The sequence below is a fragment of the Daucus carota genome, chromosome 3, assembly GCF_001625215.2.
Source record: "Daucus carota subsp. sativus chromosome 3, DH1 v3.0, whole genome shotgun sequence".
In the NCBI taxonomy this organism is placed as follows: Eukaryota; Viridiplantae; Streptophyta; class Magnoliopsida; order Apiales; family Apiaceae; genus Daucus; species Daucus carota.
This window is the reverse complement of record NC_030383.2, coordinates 7,411,351-7,434,477: the sequence shown is the minus strand read 5'-3', so window position 1 is coordinate 7,434,477 and position 23,127 is coordinate 7,411,351. Positions and strand designations below refer to the sequence as shown.

At 34.5% G+C, this 23,127-nt stretch overlaps 3 protein-coding genes and 2 long non-coding RNA genes across 5 annotated transcripts; 3 read left to right on the top strand and 2 right to left on the bottom strand.

Annotated features, from left to right (window-relative positions):
• The first annotated feature begins 1,836 nt into the window (after window positions 1–1,836).
• On the top strand, window positions 1,837–4,445 carry LOC108211634 (uncharacterized). Its single transcript, XR_001805082.2, has 3 exons — window positions 1,837–2,107; window positions 2,886–2,956; window positions 3,643–4,445. It is a non-coding gene; the product is annotated as an uncharacterized LOC108211634 (long non-coding RNA).
• Window positions 4,446–5,527: 1,082 nt separating this feature from the next.
• Window positions 5,528–8,547, top strand: LOC108213394 (uncharacterized). Its single transcript, XR_001805265.2, has 3 exons — window positions 5,528–5,669; window positions 6,775–6,882; window positions 7,754–8,547. It is a non-coding gene; the product is annotated as an uncharacterized LOC108213394 (long non-coding RNA).
• A 3,115-nt stretch (window positions 8,548–11,662) lies between these two features.
• On the top strand, window positions 11,663–14,584 carry LOC108211194 (uncharacterized). Its single transcript, XM_017382723.2, has one exon. The coding sequence runs from the start codon at window positions 11,800–11,802 to the stop codon at window positions 14,500–14,502; it is 2,703 nt and encodes a 900-aa protein (XP_017238212.1). The 5' UTR covers window positions 11,663–11,799; the 3' UTR covers window positions 14,503–14,584.
• Window positions 14,585–15,006: 422 nt separating this feature from the next.
• On the bottom strand, window positions 15,007–19,513 carry LOC108210546 (hypersensitive-induced response protein 4). The gene is made up of 5 exons (XM_017381876.2): window positions 19,093–19,513; window positions 17,138–17,258; window positions 16,723–16,814; window positions 16,060–16,156; window positions 15,007–15,657 (listed from the first exon to the last, which is right to left on the bottom strand). Exons 1-5 carry the CDS (start codon window positions 19,285–19,287, stop codon window positions 15,287–15,289), a joined length of 876 nt encoding a protein of 291 aa, XP_017237365.1. The 5' UTR covers window positions 19,288–19,513; the 3' UTR covers window positions 15,007–15,286.
• Window positions 19,514–20,536: 1,023 nt separating this feature from the next.
• On the bottom strand, window positions 20,537–22,849 carry LOC108211563 (zinc transporter 11). The gene is made up of 3 exons (XM_017383196.2): window positions 22,263–22,849; window positions 21,357–21,412; window positions 20,537–21,245 (listed from the first exon to the last, which is right to left on the bottom strand). Exons 1-3 carry the CDS (start codon window positions 22,702–22,704, stop codon window positions 20,721–20,723), a joined length of 1,023 nt encoding a protein of 340 aa, XP_017238685.1. The 5' UTR covers window positions 22,705–22,849; the 3' UTR covers window positions 20,537–20,720.
• Between the last annotated feature and the right edge of the window lie 278 nt (window positions 22,850–23,127).

Below are 23,127 nucleotides of genomic sequence, written 5' to 3'. Positions count from 1 at the left end.
CACCACACATAGATAGCTCATTTCCCGTCTATCTTTTTTCCGACGCCTGTACTCATTCTCACGCCGGAGGCGCCGCGGGGCTCAAACCCCCCTCCGGTGTTGTTTTGCAGACACCCGTCCAGCAGCTACACCGCAAGACACCAGTACACAGCGGAGGAAGCACCGGAACGGGATTTGGCGTTATCACCGGTCTTTCATTCTGTGTTGAATAGATCCTCCTAGGTGGTAAAAGGATAGTGGTTCCTCCTGAAAATGAACATGAAGCAGCAGTAACGGAAGCACATACAAACAAGTAACAGGTGAAAAAGACGAGACTTTATTGCTGGCATATAACTGCAGAGGATTTGGAATACTGGTATTACTCTAACTCAACCAGTTAGCACGTTTGAGCTCAAACATGCAAGCAAAAGAGTTTGCTTTTTATAATGCTGGGAAAACAGTAAGGAAAAATTGCTCGAGAACAAAGAAAGTACAAGCAACAAGAAAAATATGATTCACATAAGAGACCATATATACAAGATCAATAAGTTCGGCAAGGACGAAGATCAAAGAAGTCTAGGAAAAAACTTCAGATGAACAAGTGAATCAAGTTGCTGGGCCAGCATGACAGTTTGAAAATTCTAGAGAATAAGCTTTCGAGAAAAAATCCGAAAAAACATAACCTCCTTTATAAATAGGCATTGATATCTACTCTTGTATTAAAGCTCTGTATCTCGTCCATGACAATAATTGGCATGAACATACTCTAGCCGAGCTTTCAACTAACTGGTCACTGAAAGCGAGTATATATTACTTATTCACTTCCAATCAGTCTTACGAAACCAGAGAAAAACTATTGGGGATGGTATCAATATAGTAACATGATCAGACATGAAAATGTATTCCTTATAAAGTTCTGGGGAATTTATCAAACATATGTCAATCAATCTTGCTTATAAATCAACTCCGTTAAAACTATCAGTAGTTTCAAATTAGGGGGGCCAAACGGCCGAACCGCCCGGACCGAACGCAGTAAGTCAACTGTCAAGATTACCTGAATTGCAGCAAGTCGGTAACAACTGAGAAAACAACCAAGAGATGGACCAATTATTAATCTAAAAACCAGAAAATTCAAAAAACTAATTATTAATCTGGTTTGAAATTTTAAACTACAAATATAAATGTGATCAAATAATATATTTGAGTATAGGAAAAAAAATTACCTTTGAAATGTTTGGATATATAAAATAAAAAATTGATTTTAAATTTTATTTATTAAAAACATTAAAATCTCATTATTGCTTTTGTTAATACAAATACGTGCTTTATGATTAAAAATTAAAATTTTCATTTAACAAAACTTTTTTGAGAGATAGGCTTACCAAATGACTAAGACACGTTTACGGGCATATTAAAGCATATATCATAAATTTTAAAATATATACTTAAAAATAATATTATCTCCAAATAATATGATTTACGACTAATATTCTCTGCAAATATATTTTCATTTGACACCAAATATATTAGTGAAAAATAATCCTAATATTAAACACTAGTTTTTATGTTAATGTTTTTACACTCATTTTAGTACTAAACTTGTTTAAATTATTTATATTTATAAATAAAAAGACAAATTATATTTACTAAGTACGGTTCTTATGTAAATAAGAAAACTGATCCTCTTTTTACTATTTATTTTAATATTTCTCATATTGGTATAAAGATTGGCCTGCCCAACACCCAAATGTTGAGTCTACTAGAACACTAGGGCTCTGTTTGGTTGCCTGAATGGAATGAGTTTTGGAGAGAATGGAATGGTCCATTCAGCCCATCAAAAAATTTTATTGTTTGGTTGGGGCAAAGGAATGGAATGATCCTTTTTTTAAATCATTTCATTCTGGGCCGGCAGTAAACCTATTCTCGAACAAAACAGAGGGACAAGTCCATTCAATTCTCTTCTCTACTACCGCACAAAATCAACATATACAGAAAATGTCCGGCGATTCTCAGCAAGCTTCGAACTCTACCGAATCTGCAATCATCAACGAATATGTTTCGTTTTCATTGATCTACCATAATCAACGATTCTTAACATTTTCAAACCTCTATCTATCTAAATAAACAGGTTTGATTTCCATCCATTTAAATTTCTTTATTATTCTTGCTAATTTATGTGCTTTTATGTCGATTGATTTCGATAAATCATTTGTCAATCAGTTAATTTATGTGATTTCGGTGTATGGATGTGCCTAGGGCAGTTGCTCATTCCGGATTAGATGCTTGTGTTTCACCATGTGTATTACGTGTTTGATGAAATGCCTCTTAGAACAATGAGAATTGCATGTGCTTGTGCTTGATTTATTCTCTGATGGAGTATGTGTCAGTAGGCCGATACAGAGAATGTATTAAGCTAGATAATTTGTGAATTTTTGCATGTTAAAATACTTGCAAAGTGAATCTACAGGAGGTACACAGGGGCTCTTATAATCAAGGATTCTATTTTTAACTATCTGATTGCTTATATTCACAAGTATATTTGTGTTATGTTTTAGACAAGGCAGATGCCATGTTTGGCTGTGGGTTTGGTCCTGATTTTCATTGGTTTCTTGGCTCTAATTTTTAAATTTTGGTGGTACTAAATTGTATGGAAGTCCATTCATTTATATTGTCCTAACTGATATGACAGAGAAATTTTAATGGGGGTCTAATCCGGATTCATTACCTTTTAAAACTGATTTTTTTTAATCCAACATTTCTGTTATGCTAGCTCAGATCGTAACAAAATTTATATTCTTACAAGTCAATAGTCTATTCTTACAAGCTCACCTTTACTTAATCTGACTTTTTAGTTGTAATTTTGTCTGATTTGTCACTGGTTTGTCTGATTCTTGGGCTTTACACAGTTTTGTTGAATCATATATCTTTGCTGGTGGGGTTTCAACTATTCTGAACTGGGGAATTTTCTTCTTGAGAGGTGAAATCTTGATCCTGAACTCTGGCATTATTATTTTTGTTGTGTCTGATTCGAAGTTTAAATCATATACTTTTATGTAGTTTTGAAGCCAAGTGATAGTTTATAGGAAGTGTGGTAGCAGCTATTAAATTTGTTCAAGTACCTTATATTTTAAGTTCGGTAACTTGTTGTGGGATGAAAGATGTTAGTTTTTCTTGATTTATATATATGCATTGAATTATATTCAATTTTTTTGTTATGGTATGTGAAGTCGTAGTTGTCTTGCAAATGATCAATATTTGTGCTTCTGTCAGTAGAAATTTTATATTTGTTGTGCTTTATTTGCCTATTAATATCTTTGCCAAGTAGAAATGTGATCTGTGCGTGTTAATATCTAAAAGATTTTAAGTTGGCACCAGAAGCACATAACGAAGGATTTCTATGTTGATGTTTTACAATGTTAATTAGCTTCCAAGTGTATTAAAAATTTGACAATCAGAAAGAGAAGACAGTAGGCATATATCTATGCCCTGCACCTGCATTAGTTTTAGTTTCTGTTATTAAGTTTCTGTAAGCTCGAGGAGTTGATCTTTTGGGCTTTCATGTTCTGCATAAGCTTTTTATAAATTTTACTCTTGATTACTATGTTTATTACTATGTTTTAGAATGATTTTGGATGAAATTTTACTCTTGATTAATATTGGCAGGTGGTTTGTGGTGGAAACAGTTGCTTTTTACAGATTCATCGAGAACCTTGGCATTTTGTACTGAACCACCAAGTAACCAGGACGGTCAGTTATCATTTATCAACCATGATGAGAGACTACCATCAGAGAAGCTGTGCCACTTTTTATCATCATGATGGCGATGCTATCAGTTATGAATCCTCAAGACACTTTCAGCAAGACTTAATGATGCAGCGAGGAATAGAAAAAAATAAAAAGATTGCATCTTCATCAGAAATTCAGATAGATATGCTCTCACAAAGCGTTTTTCAGATAATACCCCTGGATTCCAGGTTTACTAGTCCATCCATTGGCTGTCAAACTAATGTTGTGTATGAAAATGCCTATCGTGCCTTTGGTGGGGTTCCTGTTCCTCAGACGTATCCTTATCTTCCTCCAGATTATTCACCTGCAATCTTTAACAAGGGATCCAGCTCTCAGGAAACTTTTGTATGCAAACATGAATCTCTACCTCTCAATCACCAACCAGTGAGAGCATCCTCATCTTATAGTGCTTACCAAAGCTCGAGCTCAAACTATGCTGAAAATTCTGGGATACATAGCCTGCAGGTGTTGTGGTTCTCCAATGTTCTCATATTCAATTCCCAGGTTTTGTATTTTATTTGTAAATTATGAAGGAGAATTGGTAGTGGCTAAAGTTTGGATTTTATTTGTAAACTTTATAATATTTATTATAGTTGATTTAGGTACTAATAATTTATGTAATGAAATGGGAAGTATTCTATTGAAATGAAATTAATTAATTCGTGTATTTAATACATAAATTCTGAAACTTAAAATTTTACATGAAAAAATTTATTAAAAAAATATTATATTACCATTCCATTCCTTTGAGTAACCAAACAACAATTCCTTTGAGTAACCAAACAACTCAAATGAACGAAATGGTCCATTCCGATCAGAGAAAAAAAGAACCAAACAAGAGCTTTGAATTGATTATTCCATTCAACCTTGTTTCCATTTCCCCACCATTCCATTCACAACTTCATTTCACTCCTAACAAATTTCATTCCTCCCAACCAAACACAATTTAGATGAGTTACACAATCTTTTTAGCGATGGTTAACACGGTGGAGCTTAGCAAAAAACTTATATCATATGTCTGGTGTATTTCATATATGATATTATATTATTTACGATCAAATATTATTCTTATTCTAATAAAATTAGAAAAATTATTGAATTATGTAATGATAATAATTTATAATTAATAATTTCATTAATTCCAGATTTTCGGAATAATCAATAGGTCTGAATCCCGGCAATTTTCAGAAAATTAACAAAGATAAACTTACTATTTGATTATGATTTGTATTTGATTTGCTTGGTTTTGTTATAAGGTGGAGTTAAAATCTTTGTGTTATTTTATAAGATAAATTAATAATCATTTTTGTATTTTTAAAATGGAACTCTAAATTTTTAATTTATTTTAATAATCTATGAAATTTGGCTACATAAATATGTGTGTAAATTTTCTTACAAAAATCTATAATATTATATTTAGTTATATTATTAATTTTGTACTTAAATATAAATTTTTTTGAAATTAATTAAAATGTATAAGTTAAAAATTATTTTTATCCATTATAAAAAAGTTTTATATACAAGTTTAATAAACTTCTTATGTACAAGAATAACAAAATTTCCGACTGAAGTTGATAAAACCATATCTATATTATTTTCTAAAAATAATTCACTTATTTATAAAAGAGTTTATATACATAAAAATAAGTTATTTTGGTAAATGAACAATATTAATGATTTTAAGTGCATCGTATCAACAAATAATTATAAGTGCTACACCTACACTATGATAATAAAATGTTTTAATCAAGGAATAAAAATGATCTAATTCTAGAAAGAAAAGATAAAGCTTTACACACTGCTTGGAAACTCGAGATTAAGCTGGACACTCATAAATTGATACTTATATATGTAAGAAGATTAGGCCGATCAAAATCTAAGAACAACAGCAGAGCCGCCCGCAGGTAAGATCCGTCTCTTCTTCGATGAACACTTTTGATTTTACTATATGATTATGAATATAGCTTTTTGCAAATTAAGATGCTTATTTTTTTATTTTCTTTGAGCCTCCCTTCGAGAGACATTGATCGTAATCTTGTTATATATGTATGATTTGGATAGTCTGGGTGTGATAAGGACGATTTTGTCCCATCGATCTACCCAGGGTGCGGCCGGAGTGATCTTTGTTGTCCAGAGGTTCCTCCAAAACAATGCCGGACCGGGGGTGAGGCCCGTTCGGCACGTCGGGCGTGATAATCAGTTGACTGTACATTTATGAACTCATGACAGTACATTTTGCTAGTGACAACGGAATCAGAAATTCTACCTCACTAGCAAAATGTACTATCATAAGTTGATAAATTTACGGTCAAGTGATTATCACGCCTGAGGTGCCGAACGGGTCTAAGATCGATGGGACAAAATTGTACTTATCAGGGTGCTTATTTATCTCCTCGCTTTAAGATGAACCTGAGAAAATATGGTGTGATCATGTAGTTTTTGCTTTGAATCTCCCTACTACTGCTCTGTGTCCCTTTTAAGATTAAAACTAACTACAGAATAGGAGATGTCGTTAGTGGGTCGAGGAGGAATTTTGCTTATAAAATCAAATTTAGGCTTTCAGGTCCAGAGTAGTGTAACTAGAAGAGTGATTTCTGTGTCTATCAAACAACTCGTTAAACTGATCTTTATGTATCAAGTAGATCACCTATCTCAAAATGGACTCATTTAACTTACTCATTACACATAAAATCTCATTCCGTTAAAATAAGTTAACGGCATTAGCCCAATCAATACAGATTTTAAACATTATTCTCAAATTCTGAGAACTTGCATAATGTGTAGTTGGTATCTTTAATGTTAAAGGAAAAGGATCGAGATGAACCTAAAGAGCCATTATCCAGTGTTGCTCACCTAAGGTGCTGGAAGGCAGAAGGCTAGATAATGGACTAAGATTGGCTTTTTTCTAAAAAGTGTCTGCTAGAAGTTGAACCTACTTTATTTTGAACGATGTATGCATGAAGTGTATATTAACTGTTAATAATATGAGGTTTGTTCACTGTGTTACAGAATTTACACTTCGTTGTCAATTCATATATTTGGGGCTGTACCTTCAGAGGCAAAAGGATTTTAAAAACATTGAGTAGAAGACTGAATATCTTAAGAAGCTGTAATCTGGTTTGTGGCCCTCAACGCATTACTATCACATTATGCAAGTACTTAGAATTTGAGAATAATGTTTAAAATCTGTATTGATTGGGCTAACATCGTTAACTTATTTTAACGGAATGAGATTTTATGTGTAATTAATGAGTTAAATGTGTCCATATTGAGATAGGTGAGTTATTTGATACATAAAAGTCAGTTTAATGAGTTGTCTGATATTTAACCAGAAAGGGGTTAAATATCAAAAAAAGTATTGCAGAACTAATTTCGATGCTTGAATTTGGTTTTCAGCCTGGTCAGATGTCTGCGGTTTTCAGAATTTTGTGCAGATATGCTAAATCCAATATACATATCACAGTTAATTTAAGAGCTGAAGAACAAAAGTTCCATAAAAAATAGCTTAAAAAAAATAGTTCACTTGTTATCAAACGGCACCTTACTCATGCCAATTCGTCGTATGATCAGTGCATCTCCATATATCAGATAGCCTAGCCCTTTGTTGTACGACTCATGTAGAACATCCATGCTTTAATCAAATCTTCAAGCATTCAACGAGGAATTAGTTACCATCTGTACTTGGTTTTATATGCTAATTGTAACATTTATTTACTAGGCACAAATATAATTATGTCAAGTTACTTTATAGAAAAGTTGATAAACACATATAAATTAATAAATTATTAAAAAAGCGAGCATAATGTTAGCTTTTCATCATGAGGTGATATAATTAGGAGTATTCGGACCATTTGATAATTTTCACTCCACATATCACATATAATTGTGACGTTCTTTATTTTGGTTCCACTATTAGATAATCCCAGTCCAAACACAATAAGTTTTTTTGCTGATGGTTTAACATGTTACTGGACTATGTTGTTTGCAGGAAAAGAGAAATACTTTAAATTGCTAGCATTTCATTGCATTCGTTGATCCTTTACCGAGAGCCGCCACAAATATGCATTCAGAAAATAATGATGCTGGAGCAATAGATATGGTCGGACAAACACAAATGGAATTCGACACACCAGCTCTTTACTCAAGTGAGACGCAGAATACCCGTACACTTGAAGAGATACAACGGAGTTGGCTGCTAAACCCAAAATCATGAGTGTCTAGGAGCAGGCACATTGATTTGGGGTGCATGATATGTAGCCGAAGAGCATTCAAGTGGATGATGTGGTTGTTGATAGTTGCAGTTTTTGTCATCGTCGCACCAACCATCATGACGAGGAGTTTGCCACATCATCACCCCAAGTCACGCATTCCAGATAACTATACAACTGCTCTACATAAAGTGCTTTTTTCTTTAATGAACAAAAGTGAATTATTTATTTATATATTGTTTATGTTGCTTCACATAAGCTGCAATCTGTATTTACAAATTTGTAAATTTTGCATTTGGGACTCCCCAAGAACAATTATGGGATAAGATGGAGAAGAGATTCAGGGATACAAGATGGAAATGTAATGGATGGAGGACTTGTTGGAGGATACCACGATACTGGTGACGATGCAAAGTATTATTTCCCGGTGTCATTTATGATGATAATGCTAAGTTAGAGTGTCATAGAGTATGAAGGCAATTTCAAGACGGTGGAAGAGTATGACCACATCAGAGAGCTCGTCAAATATGAATCAGTTTATGATTTTTAGGATTTGATATTTTTTTTCTACTTATATTCCCTGCGGCTAAATGCAATAAAGAAAATGAGTGCACTTTAGTGGTAAAAAAAGAGATATAATGCATGGAACCATTAAGTATGAATCTTACAAACTGCCCAATAATTGCACGATAGTTGCACAATAATTGCACGATGGTTGCACATCTTACCACGATGCTGATGATAATTGAAAGTATCATTTCTCCATGTCATTTGTGATGACAATGCTTAGCTGGACTGCTGGAGTGTCATAGAGTACGAAGGAGTGTACAAGACGGTGCAAGAGTATGATCACACCAGAGAACTCATCAAGTGGGGTCTTGGCTATTTGCTCCACACCTTTGATCCTTAAGTTCCTTACATTTATAGCCAAGTATGGACCAATTTATGATTTTCAAGATTTGATTTTTTTTTTCCTCCTACTTATGTTCCCTGAGAAAAGATGGATAAAGAGAACATGAAGTAAAGAAGGGTAGTTTAGTGGTAATAAAAAAAAAATAGATTAAACCATTAACTTTGAATAATGAATCTCATAAACTACATAATATTTGCATAATAGCTGATCAACCACAAATATACCTCATCACTTGTATTTCATGTATATAAGGAATGCTTTGTTGACTAAATACTAACTGAATCTAGTTAAGCTAAATACATATTATAAACATATAATGTTCACTCTAGCTTGATCAGCTGTTGACTTAAACTTCAAGCTTCTGATGTAGTATGTGAACTTATGGTAGCTATATAGAACAACTAAGTTATATAAAATAGTTGAACAAATAGGTATAATCATAAAATGTTTAAAAAAAGACTTTGTGGATCGAAGGAAATTGACCACTCATTGAACTAAAAACATTATACTTGATTGGTAATAAAGTAGGATCCATAAATGTGAGAACTTTAGTTATGATTTGTATGTTCCAAGAATCATATTTGATTTTTTGACTATGTTAATTGTAAGGTGTGAGGGTGCCGGATGATCATACATGTTGGACTAGGCTAGAAGACATGGACTATCCTTGTCTAGTTCAATACAACTCCAAATCTAGCAGGAGAAATGGCAGCGGCACTAGCAACGTCGTCCATTTGTTTTCCGAGATAACAAGATGTACTCTGAAAAGCTGGTTAAAGCGGCAATTAAAGTCTTCGAGTTCGCCTTAGACAAAAGCAAAGGCACGACAGACTGCTTCCAAAACTCGATGACTGAATATTGATATAATTCGAGTGGCTACAATGATGAGTACATGTGGGGTGCAAATTAACTTTACCTAGAATTTGAGTTATATTTCGCTTGCAGGTTATCAAGAGCTTCTTTCCAATGCACATGGAGTCCCTAGGATCCGGATTTAAGCGTTTTGAGGTGGGATAACAAGTTTCCTATAGCTATGACGCTTTTAACTAGGCTGTGCATTTTCTTGGATCCCGGTTACCCTTATGAGGCAATGCTCATAAACTATCACGAAATTACTGGTCGTATCATGTGCTCATATCTCCAACGCTACTTTATTTACAACTAGATTTGAGTTAAATTTTAGGTTATTGCGTTAAACTATTATCATAAGTACGCTCAACATATATATTAAATGTCTAGAAACAAATTTTGAAGGAAGTTATATAGCGTCTTAACTAGCATAAAAATTGCAGGGGTTACTGATTCAATTGAACCATGGACATTGGCAACCACTTCAATATGTGGTTAATGCGGCTTTCTTATAATCACTTTTTAGACTATCTGAACGTCACCGGAGTAAAAGGTTGGTATTGTGTCCCTGACTTCATCTTAGCCGGTGATCTGCTTAGTTTTGCCTCTTCCAAAGTTACATGTACACAATCTGCAAACTATTTCAAAAAAATAAGATATACAAAACCGAGATATATGACCTAAAAATTCTCTACATCCCATCAACAAATAAATTACATTCTTTGCTTAAATTCCATGAATATGAGCTACGTAGTTAGATATGCAAACAAATATCCCAATTATCTTCATCATCATGGAGCCTCTGTATCAAATGACAACTGGACATACTCATTTAAAGGTGGATGAAAGTGGTTTTATAATCATAATGAATCCTAACACAATTATAGGGACAATGGTAGGAAGTCTAGATAAATTTGATGAATATAAGAACGCTTACTCGTATCCTAGCCATACTGAGCCAACTATCACCAGAAATGTTGAATTGATTATCGCACTTGTGTCCCTCATAACAAGTGGTGATTTGTGTGACCAAGGAATCGAGAAGAACATCATTTTCTTTACAGTTCCACCACCCCTATCACCATGAAAGCCTTAAGGTACTTAAAAAAGTGCATGAGTTAATCTTACCGAGAACTATTATATACAATTTAATTGTTTATTTTTACTAGTATTCTAGTTGTTCTTTTTAATTCTCTAGCTCAATTACTTATATATTGTCATTTTATAAAATATAAGAAGAGTTCATCATATTTATCTAAATTTAATGGTATTTATATTTTTTAAAATATTATGTATCTGAAATATGTTAAATATATAGATATTTTGTGCAACTAGCGATTATCTACCACACGCACTCCATCTCATCACTTACTATCATCATGGACCCATACAAATACAATTGATAATCATATTAAAAATAAATTTCTCAATTAAGAAGTTAACTTCACTCAATTAAGTTATATTAAGTAAAAGCTCACATTTTAAAATCAAATATTAATATTTACAACTTTAATCCTTTTGTATAATCAAGCACTTGATCCTTTATTTTTTAATTTTAAAAACATTATTATTTTAAAAGTAAACCATACACTAATAATTTACTTAATAAATTTAATACGTACATCTATTTAGGCCAAATACAATATATCGATGTGAAAAATGCATCCTGATTTTTAAATAAGATTTATATTTATTATTTTTAATTTTAATATTTTTTACATACAAATTTAATAATTTTTATTATTAAAAGAAAATTTAAAAATTGATTTGCCGAAAATAATTTGAAGAGCTGAGAATAAAAGTTATATATACTTAAACTCAAAATTTATTTGAAATGAATTTTTTTTTGTATTCATGTATTTTCGTATTCCAATAAGTTGAAATTGAAATCACGGCTCTGTTTTGTTTTTGTTTCGATCGAAATTGCTTCTTATAAATAAAACACTCCACCTAGTTCCGAGCTTGTGCTTTTGCGTTTCTGAAGCCGCTAAAACCCTCAGAACTCCACAGTACTCTATACTTGGCAGCAATCCTACAGGGTTCCGAGATATGTGCTGAAAACCAATGGATTTTGGAGAAGATGCGAAATCTTTGTGGCCCATCTCATCTGTTTTCTCTGCCCCTCTCCTCGCCGATGACTCAGACACTGATTCTCGAAAAACTGGGCCATTGTTCTTCAACCCATCTCTTGAGACACTGACCCAAATCACAATTCCACCTTCTCTCTACTCCCCAGCTCAATCTTTCTCTCCTTTCCCTCATCTCTCTCTCTCTAGATTTCTTGAGACTACTAAAGATGCTTCAATTCTCCCTTCCACTAGCTCAAAACTTGCTAACTTTACCTTGGGCCGACACGATTATCAAACCCCCTTTCGATATAATTCTCTGGAAATGATGAAGTGTTCCGGGTCGGGTCGGGTTTTGGTGTTTTTCCCGGCGGGTCCTAACTTGGACCAGGTGGGGTTTGTTTTGTTGTCAGTTGAAGGTGGTCAGGTTGTTGTTAAGTATAGTGGTGCTAGCAGTGGTTTGAATCATAGGATTTCGAGGTTGTTGGTGCAAAAAGTTAAGGATTGCGAGTCAGGTGATTTTGGGTTTTTGCTGATTTGTACAATGTATTCTGTTTCTTGGTATGTTGTTAGGCTAGGTTTGGATTCCGATACGCCCAAGTTGGAATTTGTAGGTACTAGATCTTTTAAAAGTTGTGCTGTTGTTCATGCTTGTTGGAGTCCTCATGTGCCCGAGGAGTGTGTAGTTTTGTTAGAAAGTGGGAAACTGTTCTTGTTTGATTTGGAGTCTTGTTGTATTGGCAGTGATAGTTTGATTAATAAATTAACAAGAAAGACTTTAAAGGTCTCATGGGATAATCATTTGGGTGGACAGGGGGGAGGTTCGTGGTTGAGTTGTGAATTCAGTTGGCATCCTAGAATTTTGGTTGTTGCTCATTCTAGTGCTGTGTTTTTGGTTGATTTAAGGTCGGAGGGATGTCTAGTGAAATGTTTGTTAAGAATATCTATGTTAGCAGGTGGTAATTCTGTTAAAGATAATGATCAGTTTGTGGCATTTTCTAGAACAGGTCCGGATGAATTTTACTATACAGTGGCTTCCAATAGGTTCCTTTTCCTTTGTGATGTGAGGGCGCCATTGAAGCCTGTTCTGCGGTGGAGTCATAGTATTGATACTCCTGCATATATAACTGGGGTTAAGTTGTCCAAGCTAAGGTCAAACTCAAAGAATGATGAATACACGTGGGCTTCTGAGAATGGATACTGTATTCTGATGGGATCCTTTTGGAACTGCGAGTTTAGTCTCTTTTGCTATGGACAAAATACTAGAACATATAATACTAGAACATATACTGAAATTTCAAGACTGTGCAAGTCATTTTATGCTTGGAAACTCCCTTCTGAGTTCTCATTGGCTGCTTGTGATTGTTATTGTGGAAGTTGCCTTCTGAGAGAGGAGTTCTCAAAGGATGCTCTTCCTGAATGGATTGATTGGCAACAAAAGAAAGACATAGTTTTGGGCTTTTGCATCCTCGATGAAGATCCTTCTGTCCAACTGTTTGAGGCAGAGAATTTTGGTGGCTTCACCGTAATTAAGCTAACTTCTTCTGGTAATCTTGAGTTGCAAAGGTACTCTGCCTCACATGAAGCAGTGAATTTTTCTGACAAAGCTCACGAGGAGTGTTCTATTCTTTTAAAAGATTTTCTTATATGCGAAACTGGTGATGAAGAATATAAATTTTCCAAACAATTGTACTTCCTAAAGCTAGACTACCTCTACGGTCATTTAAGTGATAAGCTGGATAAAGTTTTGATGAGTAAAAAGAAAGATACATCTGGTAACGGTCCAGAAGTTTCTCTCAGTTCAGAGTTTCACCAAGATATATGCCAGAAGTTGAAGACATGTGGAATTAATGAACTTAGAGCATCCAGTGACATGAGCTCTGCAGTTAGAGACATTGTATCCCCGATGAGTATGTTGGAGATTGCTTTGATGAGCATGTGGTCAAGCTTGCCACCAGCTCTCTTACGCATAAGTTTCGTCACCTACATAGACTTAAGCAGTATCACAGTTAGTCGTAAGAATTTGTCCTTGGAGTTTTTAAATGTTCCAGACCAACCTCAATTGCCTCCTTTTACCTTTCGGAACCCGTCACACTGTAGTAATAAGTGGTCTCACAAGATGCAGCTTGGCAATCCGCTTGTAGGTCCAGCAGTTCCTCTACATTTTTTGGTAACTTATAACAAGCTGTATATAGAAGCAGAAGCAGATGGAGAATCATCTAACCGTCTAGTTGAACTTGAGTGCAACAAAGTCAAGCAGATGGTCAACAAAGTTGTTGTGCGAGATGCAGCTTATGGTAACCTTGGCGATGACAGTGAACATGTTGTTTCACTTTCAAATGACAAAGATGACTTGTGTAATGGCTCTCAAGATGGGGATCGTTTTTCGATTTATGAACCAGTTGCATTCTCCAGTAAAATTTCCAATGTGGATCCTCCTACATCCTCAAGTTCTGCTTTTAGAAATCACAACTATTCAACCTTTTTAAGTAGATGCAGTCCAGCCGAGGTATGTTCCAGCGACAAACTGGATTTAACAAAACCTGAAGCTATTGATGCCATATGTCGTCCAGGAGTGAAGTTTCGTGATCTTCCAATTGACCATTTGCCTGCCGAATTCAAATATTTGTTAGGACAACAGAAGAAATTTATGAATAGTTTTGCAGCTAAGAGGTCTAGCTTTCGGAAACGATATCTGTGATCTGCATATATGTAATAATCTTTCCTGAGTCGTTTTGGTTTTCGAGCGGAGGTTTCTAAGCATCAAATTTTGGTTTATCTCAGGATGAAACTGATGTTAACAAGTGCATGTCAAAATTCAGTATCCAGTTATTTCATCAGAATAATGTGCCTGTTTGGCAACCAATTTTTTGGTAAAATAAGTCCTTATTTGTTTTTAAAAAATTCATATTTTTTTAAAAAAATTAGATATAAATGCTAAAGAGGTATTTCATATTCTTTATTTGATCAGAAAAATAAGGGATTATTTCAGGAAAAAGATTAGAGTTTCATGTACTTTACTCCATAAATAAGTCTTTATTTCTGAAAAATAAGTTTAGCCAAACAAATCCCATATTGGGCATGTTATAGCTTTGACTAGTGTTAGTTGGAATAAATATGTTTATTTTTTCTTTTTCTTTTTCTGTATCTAATAATTGCTTGAAAAGTAATATTTTGTTACATTCCAGAATATGCCACTAACTAATTGCCAGTACAAGAAACAGTTTATAAACTTAATCAAGGTTACCAAAAGTATTACAAATGACGTAAATCCTTATCAACCAACAACAGCAGGAAATGAATTTACATACAATCTTAACTCACATTCTCACGTGTAAGCATTATAGAAATGTTATGAACACATGCTCATACGCTATATCTTGACAGTTCCTTTTCAAGAACTTATTTCTAACCAGGCCCTAAACAGAATGGAGGTAAACTGTACCAGGTAAATATGTTTTTAATAAGATTCGTATATTCAAAACTCAAACGCCATTGACACGGCCGCTTTCAGCTTCCATCAAACCATTGCGAATCTGATCACTGATGTCCCTGACATGACCTGGACCATGGGGTAGAAATACTGTTGTATTCTTCGACGAATTTCCAAGGTCTTTGATTGTGTCGAAGTACTGAGTGATCATGATAAGATCCATGACCTCCTTAGCAGAGGTTCCCTCAACCTTGTGAGAGAAGTTTAATATGTTCTCTCTCAACCCATCGGTTATTGCCTGCCTCTGCCTTGCAACACCAACACCGCCTAGGTACTTGGACTCTGCCTCAGCTTCCGCCCTTTTAACTAAAAGTATTTTTTCTGCCTCTCCCTTATAAACACTAGCAAGCTGCATCCTTTGAGCTGCATTTAGTTATACAATTCAGTGAGAGGTTATAAACTGCATTTCTCAACAGCTACATTTATTAAGTAGGAAATTGACGATCCAATGCCATGTATGTGGATAATTAGGTGCCATGATGGCACAAGTAAAGAATACAAAGATACCAGCTCTATAAATATTGGCCAGATTTAAATTCTAATGTGTAGGCAGGTGATGTCTGCTATATCAATTTTAATAAAAAATAAATAAATAAATAGAATTATATAGGGTGGTTGTTGGAAACAGAATTCATATGGTACTCTTCTCGAATATTTAAAAGAAGTGATTGAGAAATTCATTAGACGCATGTTGAAGTCTGTGTCCAGAAAGTTTGTAATAAATGACCAAAATAGCAGATAATATGCCTTCACAGTAATCATCACCTGCATTGATTTCGTTCATTGCGGTACGCACAGAGGGATCAGGAATGATATCAACCATCAGTATGTGCTCTATGTTGTACCCGTACTCTCCCATGACCTGACGAATTTAAATCAATAGGAGTTAACGTACTAATATGGCTTCTGTTAAAGATAAAACTCTTTTTTTAGGAGTTCTGAATGCTGACAGAAAAACCATGCCTAGGTGACAATCTAGAAGGCAGCCTCGAACAGATGCATAAGATCATATAAATGCTAAAGAAATGTTGTGCGAGGCAGGTGTAACGCAAGTTTAAATTCCTAGAGAAGAAGCCTGTTATCAAGTAAACTCAAGTAGCAGTAGAACCTATAAATGTTGCATCGCCATTCGCCAGGTGAACTTATAAAGAACAATTCACTTTCTTAAAGTCTAGTTATGCCGTTAATTTACAAATATCATTATAGATAATTGTCATGTACATTTAGCTAATAATGAAACAATTAATATAGACAAGTAAGTTGAGAGAACTGGTATAAGATACAGTCTACAGGAAATAAACAAATCATGCATGTCATAAAAAAAGAAAGATAGAAGATCTAGAAAAAAATAAAAAGATAAAAGAAGAAAACTGTATCCCATAACATAAAATGGGAAATAATTATCTATATCAGGAGTTATGAATGTACCTTCTCAAGTTCCTCCATGACAGATTTAGCAACATCACCTTTCTGCTCAAAAAGTTCATCCAATGTCATCCTGGGAACCTGGGCCCGAACCACTACGTACACAAAAGGAATATGTAGAGAAATAAATACTTGTGTAATTATATAATACAAATCATCCCTTTTCAATTTAAAGTACACAAAATTGTTAAGTTTGTTAACTGAAATTTAGTAGTGAAACTCTGGAACTCTATTGCTATGCCCATTTGCTCATACAAAAAAAGACAGCCATCCCAAATACTGCACTAATAGTTTCAAATAGACTCCCTATGATAGACTGGGAATAATTATACACCCAGGCCAAAAAGTATATATCTTCTGCAATTGAATTGTACATATTTATAGAATAACAAGACAGATATGCCCCTAAGAAACTTACCATCAAATACATATGCCTGGATCTGCTCCTCGGGATTTTGCAATTCATAGAAAGCATCATCAGCATTTTCCTTTATAACACGGTACTGAATTGAGCAAATCATTTGCACAAAAACATTGTCCTGCATAATTAAAGTTTCATCAGTGTTCTCAAAAAAATATATGAGTGACCTAAAACATAATGCCACTATTTTCCTTCCAAGAAGAGCTTCTAAAGAAAAACTAGATCCCGACAGAAGGGAGATGTGTTTCCAACATAGAAATAGGCTAAGTGACAAAAGAATATAATTAAGAAAGGATTATAACTCAATCCCGACAAAATTAAAAACCACCCCTTCAGTAGAAACTACCCTTAAAAGCTACTTATGACTTTTTGACAGTCAAAATCAACAAAAAGGCCAATATTAGATAACCAACCCACCCAAAACATTACGTTGTTTGGATAAATCAAGCTTACATTTAAAAACCTGCGAATCGAAAGCCTTTAAGGGTAAAGAACATATCATCATAACCAATCCACTGGGGTACAAACTCACTATGGGGCAAGAATAAAGGTGTCCACATCAAAATTCGAGGACATTGGGGGTTGGGGGCTTGAACAGGATAACTCTGATAACATTTAGATGATCAACTCTCCTTAAGCTGATGTTAGGAACAGTAAACAGATATTATTTTTTAACAGCCCCTGTTAGCCTAAAGTGAAGCCAGAGCCTTCTTCCCAAGAAATTAAGAAAAAGTCCACTTATAGACCACAGTACCAAACCTCAAACAAATTACAACGATTCACCTGTTGTTCACAAAGTTGGTGCCAGTGGCTACTGGCTCACATAAGGAACGGAAAAAAGCAATAACGAGTTCATTTTTTGGGTCTCTGAAGTAAATTGCATCAATGTTTATACTGTGACATGGCAGAACAAGAAATAAAACGTATGTTGTGGCATATCTAATTTTATAATATAGAAGATTAAAGCTTGTTCATGTGAGATTATAAAGAGCATGGCTTCTCTTCCTCAAAATAAGAGATTCAGCATTTTCTTTCCAGTAAAGGTCAAACTGCAAAGGTTATAAATATCAGAGTAATTTTGCAAACCTGAAAGGCCGGGTAATATCTTCATTTTCTTTACATGATCTTGAAATGAAGAATAAAACAATAATAGGTGCCAAACTTAAAGGCATAAAATTGAGGATAGAACATAATCAAACTAAATATCATGAACAACCTCTCTAGGGTCAACTAGGTTATTCAGTCTAGCAAGCAAGAACTAGTTGGCTGGTATCATCCACAGATGATGTGTTACAGAACCTTGATGTTTCATTTGATGACGAGGAATCCATCCCCTGTTCATATAATTCCGTTTTGCAGGCTGTTGTGATGCATAATGGGTTGTTTACGTCTGTTCTCTGCTTAGGCAGTAATATTCAGTCTCTATTTGTGGCAGTATCATGTCAGCTCTAGTTATCAAAAGTAAGATCTGTTTGCTCATAGCTTATCTTACAACACACTTCCCCTTTATTTACATTTAGGCCATCTGACGATTTGATCACGTGTGTAGAACTATATCAATATAAATTAATCAGAACACTATTTGACTTCAAACTCCCTATTTAACCATAAGTTAGTTGCTTAAATTTGATTCCCTAATTCAATTCCACATCATTTACGTGTACTATATATCAACCATACTAACAGTAGCACAAAACGGATGAAAGGATCATCCACTGCTTCTAGCAACTCCTGAGAGCTTAACAAACAATAAAAGTACCCCGAAAAATTAACCAAACTAAACGCTAAAAAGATCCGGGCATATCCATTTCCAGTTTAATCATAACCACTAAATCAACCATGATTACATATTCATACAGTAGACCTTTATAATTGCATCAATTTGAAAGGCCGGATTAAACTAAATCAATTTTATCAATTTATCGAGATTAAAATAAATATGGGATAAAAACCTTAGTTTTGGTCTCGATTTTGACATCAAGGGAGTTGATTCTGGTGGAAAGAACGCCGGCGATGAACTCTCCGGCGAAAGGATTGAAGAAATTAAGACCAGGCTGAGCTAGCTTCTCGAAGCGTCCCCATTTCTCAACCACACCAACGTTGGATTGGCCTATACATCCGCAGAATAGACAGAACACATTCCCCATTACTATGTATGTATATGTGTGTCTGCTCGATTAATGTTTTGTGAGTAAAGTTTAGATATGTATATGTGTGTTTATTTATAGCAAGGTTTATGATCAAATCTGGAGAGGAACGGTGTTAGATAGAGGCGTTGATACTTGCACAAGTTGTCTTGTTGTGTATGATACAGAAGCTGCTTACGTGTCTCATGCTTAGATATTTAGGGTCGGTCTATTTTTTATTGTTAATATCAGGTCGCCGTTCACAACTATCGAGGCTTTGAGGGCTAGGCCACATCTAATTTTCGAATAGTTGGACGAATATCCTAAGGTCAACTCCAATTATAAGTCCAAATTTGGATCACCAAATGATCCAAATTTGGGGCGACAATTATGTGATTCAAATATGGATTCAAATTCATTCATCTTTATAATATTCACATATTTTGATTTTAAATATTTTAAAAAATGATTAACTAATTTCGTCATTAATTATAATAATATAATTAACAAATAGACAAAGATAAAATATTACAAAATAATTCGAAAAAGTTAAAACGGTACATAAAACTAAATTAAAAATAATAAAATATTACATTAATATACTAATTCTTAGAATTAGTATATTTTTCCCTCAATTAGTGCATTTCGAAACTCGTGATGAACAATATTTGTCTTTGATTTTTCTGTAGCAATTGATAAATTGTTGAAATTTTATGTATTTTGAAATTTTAATTTGTAATTAATCATTGTTTTATTTATATTCTATTCTTAATTAATCTATCTTTAATAACATTAACAAAATCATCAAATAATAAAAGTAATAATATTTTAATGTTAAAAAGATTTGGATCAGTGAATAGTAGTGATCCAAATTTGGACCAATACTATTCACTGATCCAAATTTGGATCACTTTTTAGTCATGTTTGAAGTGTTTTGGACCAGAATTGCCCTAAATTTAGATTTTTGGATCATGCCTTAACATTCAGTGTTTTTTAACAATAAACCTTGTACAATGATTTTTGACGTGTTAAAATCATGTTAGGATTCTAACCCAATATTTATCCAATGATTTGAAAATCATATGCTTACGTGAGGTGTTTTTTTTTTTTTTTTGAAAACAAATATTATGGGTGAGTTAAATCTGAAATCAAAATGGAGGCCAATAAAAACTTGCTGTAAATTGAATTGTATAAAATAGTATCACATTGAAATTTCTTACATGAAAGTCAATAGAGCAACTTTCAGAAGTTGAGTTTCAATCTAGCAATGTGATAAAAAGTGCCAACACCATCCATCTATAAAATGGACAGAGTCAAAATACCATTATGAAATCCTTTCTAGTACATCATCACATGCCAACAAAGCAAGGAAATTAACACATTTACAATATATCTTTATCTAGCCTGCTAACAAAGTGTTTGATGATAAAACATCCAACAATGTACCGACGAATCTAAGTGTCCCATATCATCACTACAGCAATCACCCCCACACCGAAGGTAACTGCCAAGAATTTGTGATGTGGAGTGTCGACCTTCACCGACTTAAGGGGGGCATAGCCTTTGGTTAGCAGATGATTTATTGATACATAGACGAACACACCACAGGCTAAGCCCATGGATATGGCAAAGATCCAATCTGCAACTGCACCCTGAGTTGTGGCATCTATTACAATTCCAATGGCAACACCAACCGGAGTTGAGATAGCAAAGGCAAAAGCATATGTCGCGCATGATAAGAGGGGGCGGTCAGGAATCATTCTAAGAAGTGCTATTCCCATTGCAATGGCTGCAAATATCTTGTGCAAAGATATTGTCCAGAGGGCTTTCCAAGCATCAGCTTTAGTATCTGCAATTCCGATTGCTATCCCCTCAAAGACAGAGTGAAAGCATAATGCAAAAATCAATAAGATGCTATCCCCAACGGAAGAAGCAGTTGTCGCAGGGGCATCCACAAAGGGGTTGGTTGAACAATGACCCTGGCGGAACAAAGAAAAAATACTGTACTTAATTTTCAACTACAAGCAAAATTTCGTTGCACATCAAAAACTTTAACTGTAAATCTCAGTTACAAACTTTCCAATCCTTACCTGATCTTGTGAAGGTTGGACATTTCCATTGCCATCGACTTTTTCAATCTGATCGCCTGCACATTTGCCAAACAAATATTTTAAACATTTTAAAAGAAAAGGTCAACAAGTTTCTTTTTCAATAGCACCATGACGAAGGTCTAATCTCTAATTAAACATAAAAGTATATATCTCTAACCTAACCTGATTATATTGTTCACATAGTTTTTAAGCCTTCAAATCAACTGGTCTTCATCAGGTTATAGTTTAAAGAAAATTGATTTTAACAGATTGGATTACAATTCACAAGCTATCTTAATCAGGAGGCACATCCAAATAGTGTTGCGATTAGTCAAGACTGGTGGAACAAATTTAGGCATTTAACCAATAAATTGTGAGATTTAGTCATAAACAAATTTAAAGATCCCACACTCATACATAAACAAAGTGGTGTTGCACCAAATGATCATTAATTTACCCCATGAACATTACAAACATCGACAAATCACCAACAACAGTACTATAAAACATCAATCTCACCAGTCTGTTATTCGTAGGTAAAATTACTACATTATTTTAGAAACACACACGGATACGATCATGGGGCATGGCAATCCATTTTAACCTATAAAAACTCTACTAACCACCAGTCACATCCAGTGGCGAATCTAGAAGGGGTGCTCAGGGGGGTTAAGCACTCCCGACTCCTATAGTTTTTTTTTTAAAACTAAAATTTAGAATATTTTATATTGAAGCCTCCCTCTAAAATTTAGCCTACCATACTAAAATTTCTTTTTCAGCTATATTTAAATGTCATCACTACAAATCGAGATTCAGATTATAGGCTAAACGAATCTACATTTAAACCAGCACAAAAATGTATTATAAACTACAAATAAAAGAGGAATCAAGGCGAGAGAAAAGGACCTTGAAGCTCCACATCAGTAGTGGTCTTGTGCTTGCCATAAACATAAGAAATGACAGAATCAGCAAGCATAGTAAACAGGTATCCCACACAAGCCAACATAAACGCAAACGGATAAGCCTTATCACTCAAATCCCCAAAAGTCTCATTCGCATCACTCAGAAAATGCATAAGCGCCGTCCCCAAGAACACCCCGCCAGCAAACTGAGTCCCCAGAACCAAAAACCCCTCGTTCCATTTCATAAAATACGGCGATATCCCGCCCACAAATGTCCCGAAAAACACGATTATCAAACACCATATCTTCACCAGAATCAACGATTTGCTGCGTAGATCAACTGGGGTGGCTGAGGCGTCGTCATCCTCATCGCCTCCGCCGTGTGCGGCGGCGGAGATGACAAGAGAGAGTAGGAGGGATGTGTAGAAGAGGTGAGCTGGAGACATGGGGATTGTAATTGTAAGCAGAGAAGAGCATTGTCGAAATGTATATAGGCGTGGATTGTAAGTTAGTTTAATGATGTAATAACAGATTGTACTGCACACAGGGTGTGAATGACAGAGACATCGTTTGTCTCTACTTCAGTGGAAAGGGATACGAAGATGTATTTTCGGACATCGTACTGCTTTGACGCATAAGCTACTCTGCGTTCGGCACTTTGACCATTTCACCCTTTATTTATACATTTTTTTAATATTAATTTCAACTTCCTTTTATCATACTCTCCCCATCCCACCCAATTGCCTACATTGGGTTTGGGGACGAAAGTTAAGAAAGATGTATAAAAGAGAGAAAAGTGGAAAAATGGTGGGATTCATTAACTAATTTACGAAAGTTTTTTAATGTAAAAAAATGAATGAGACGACCAA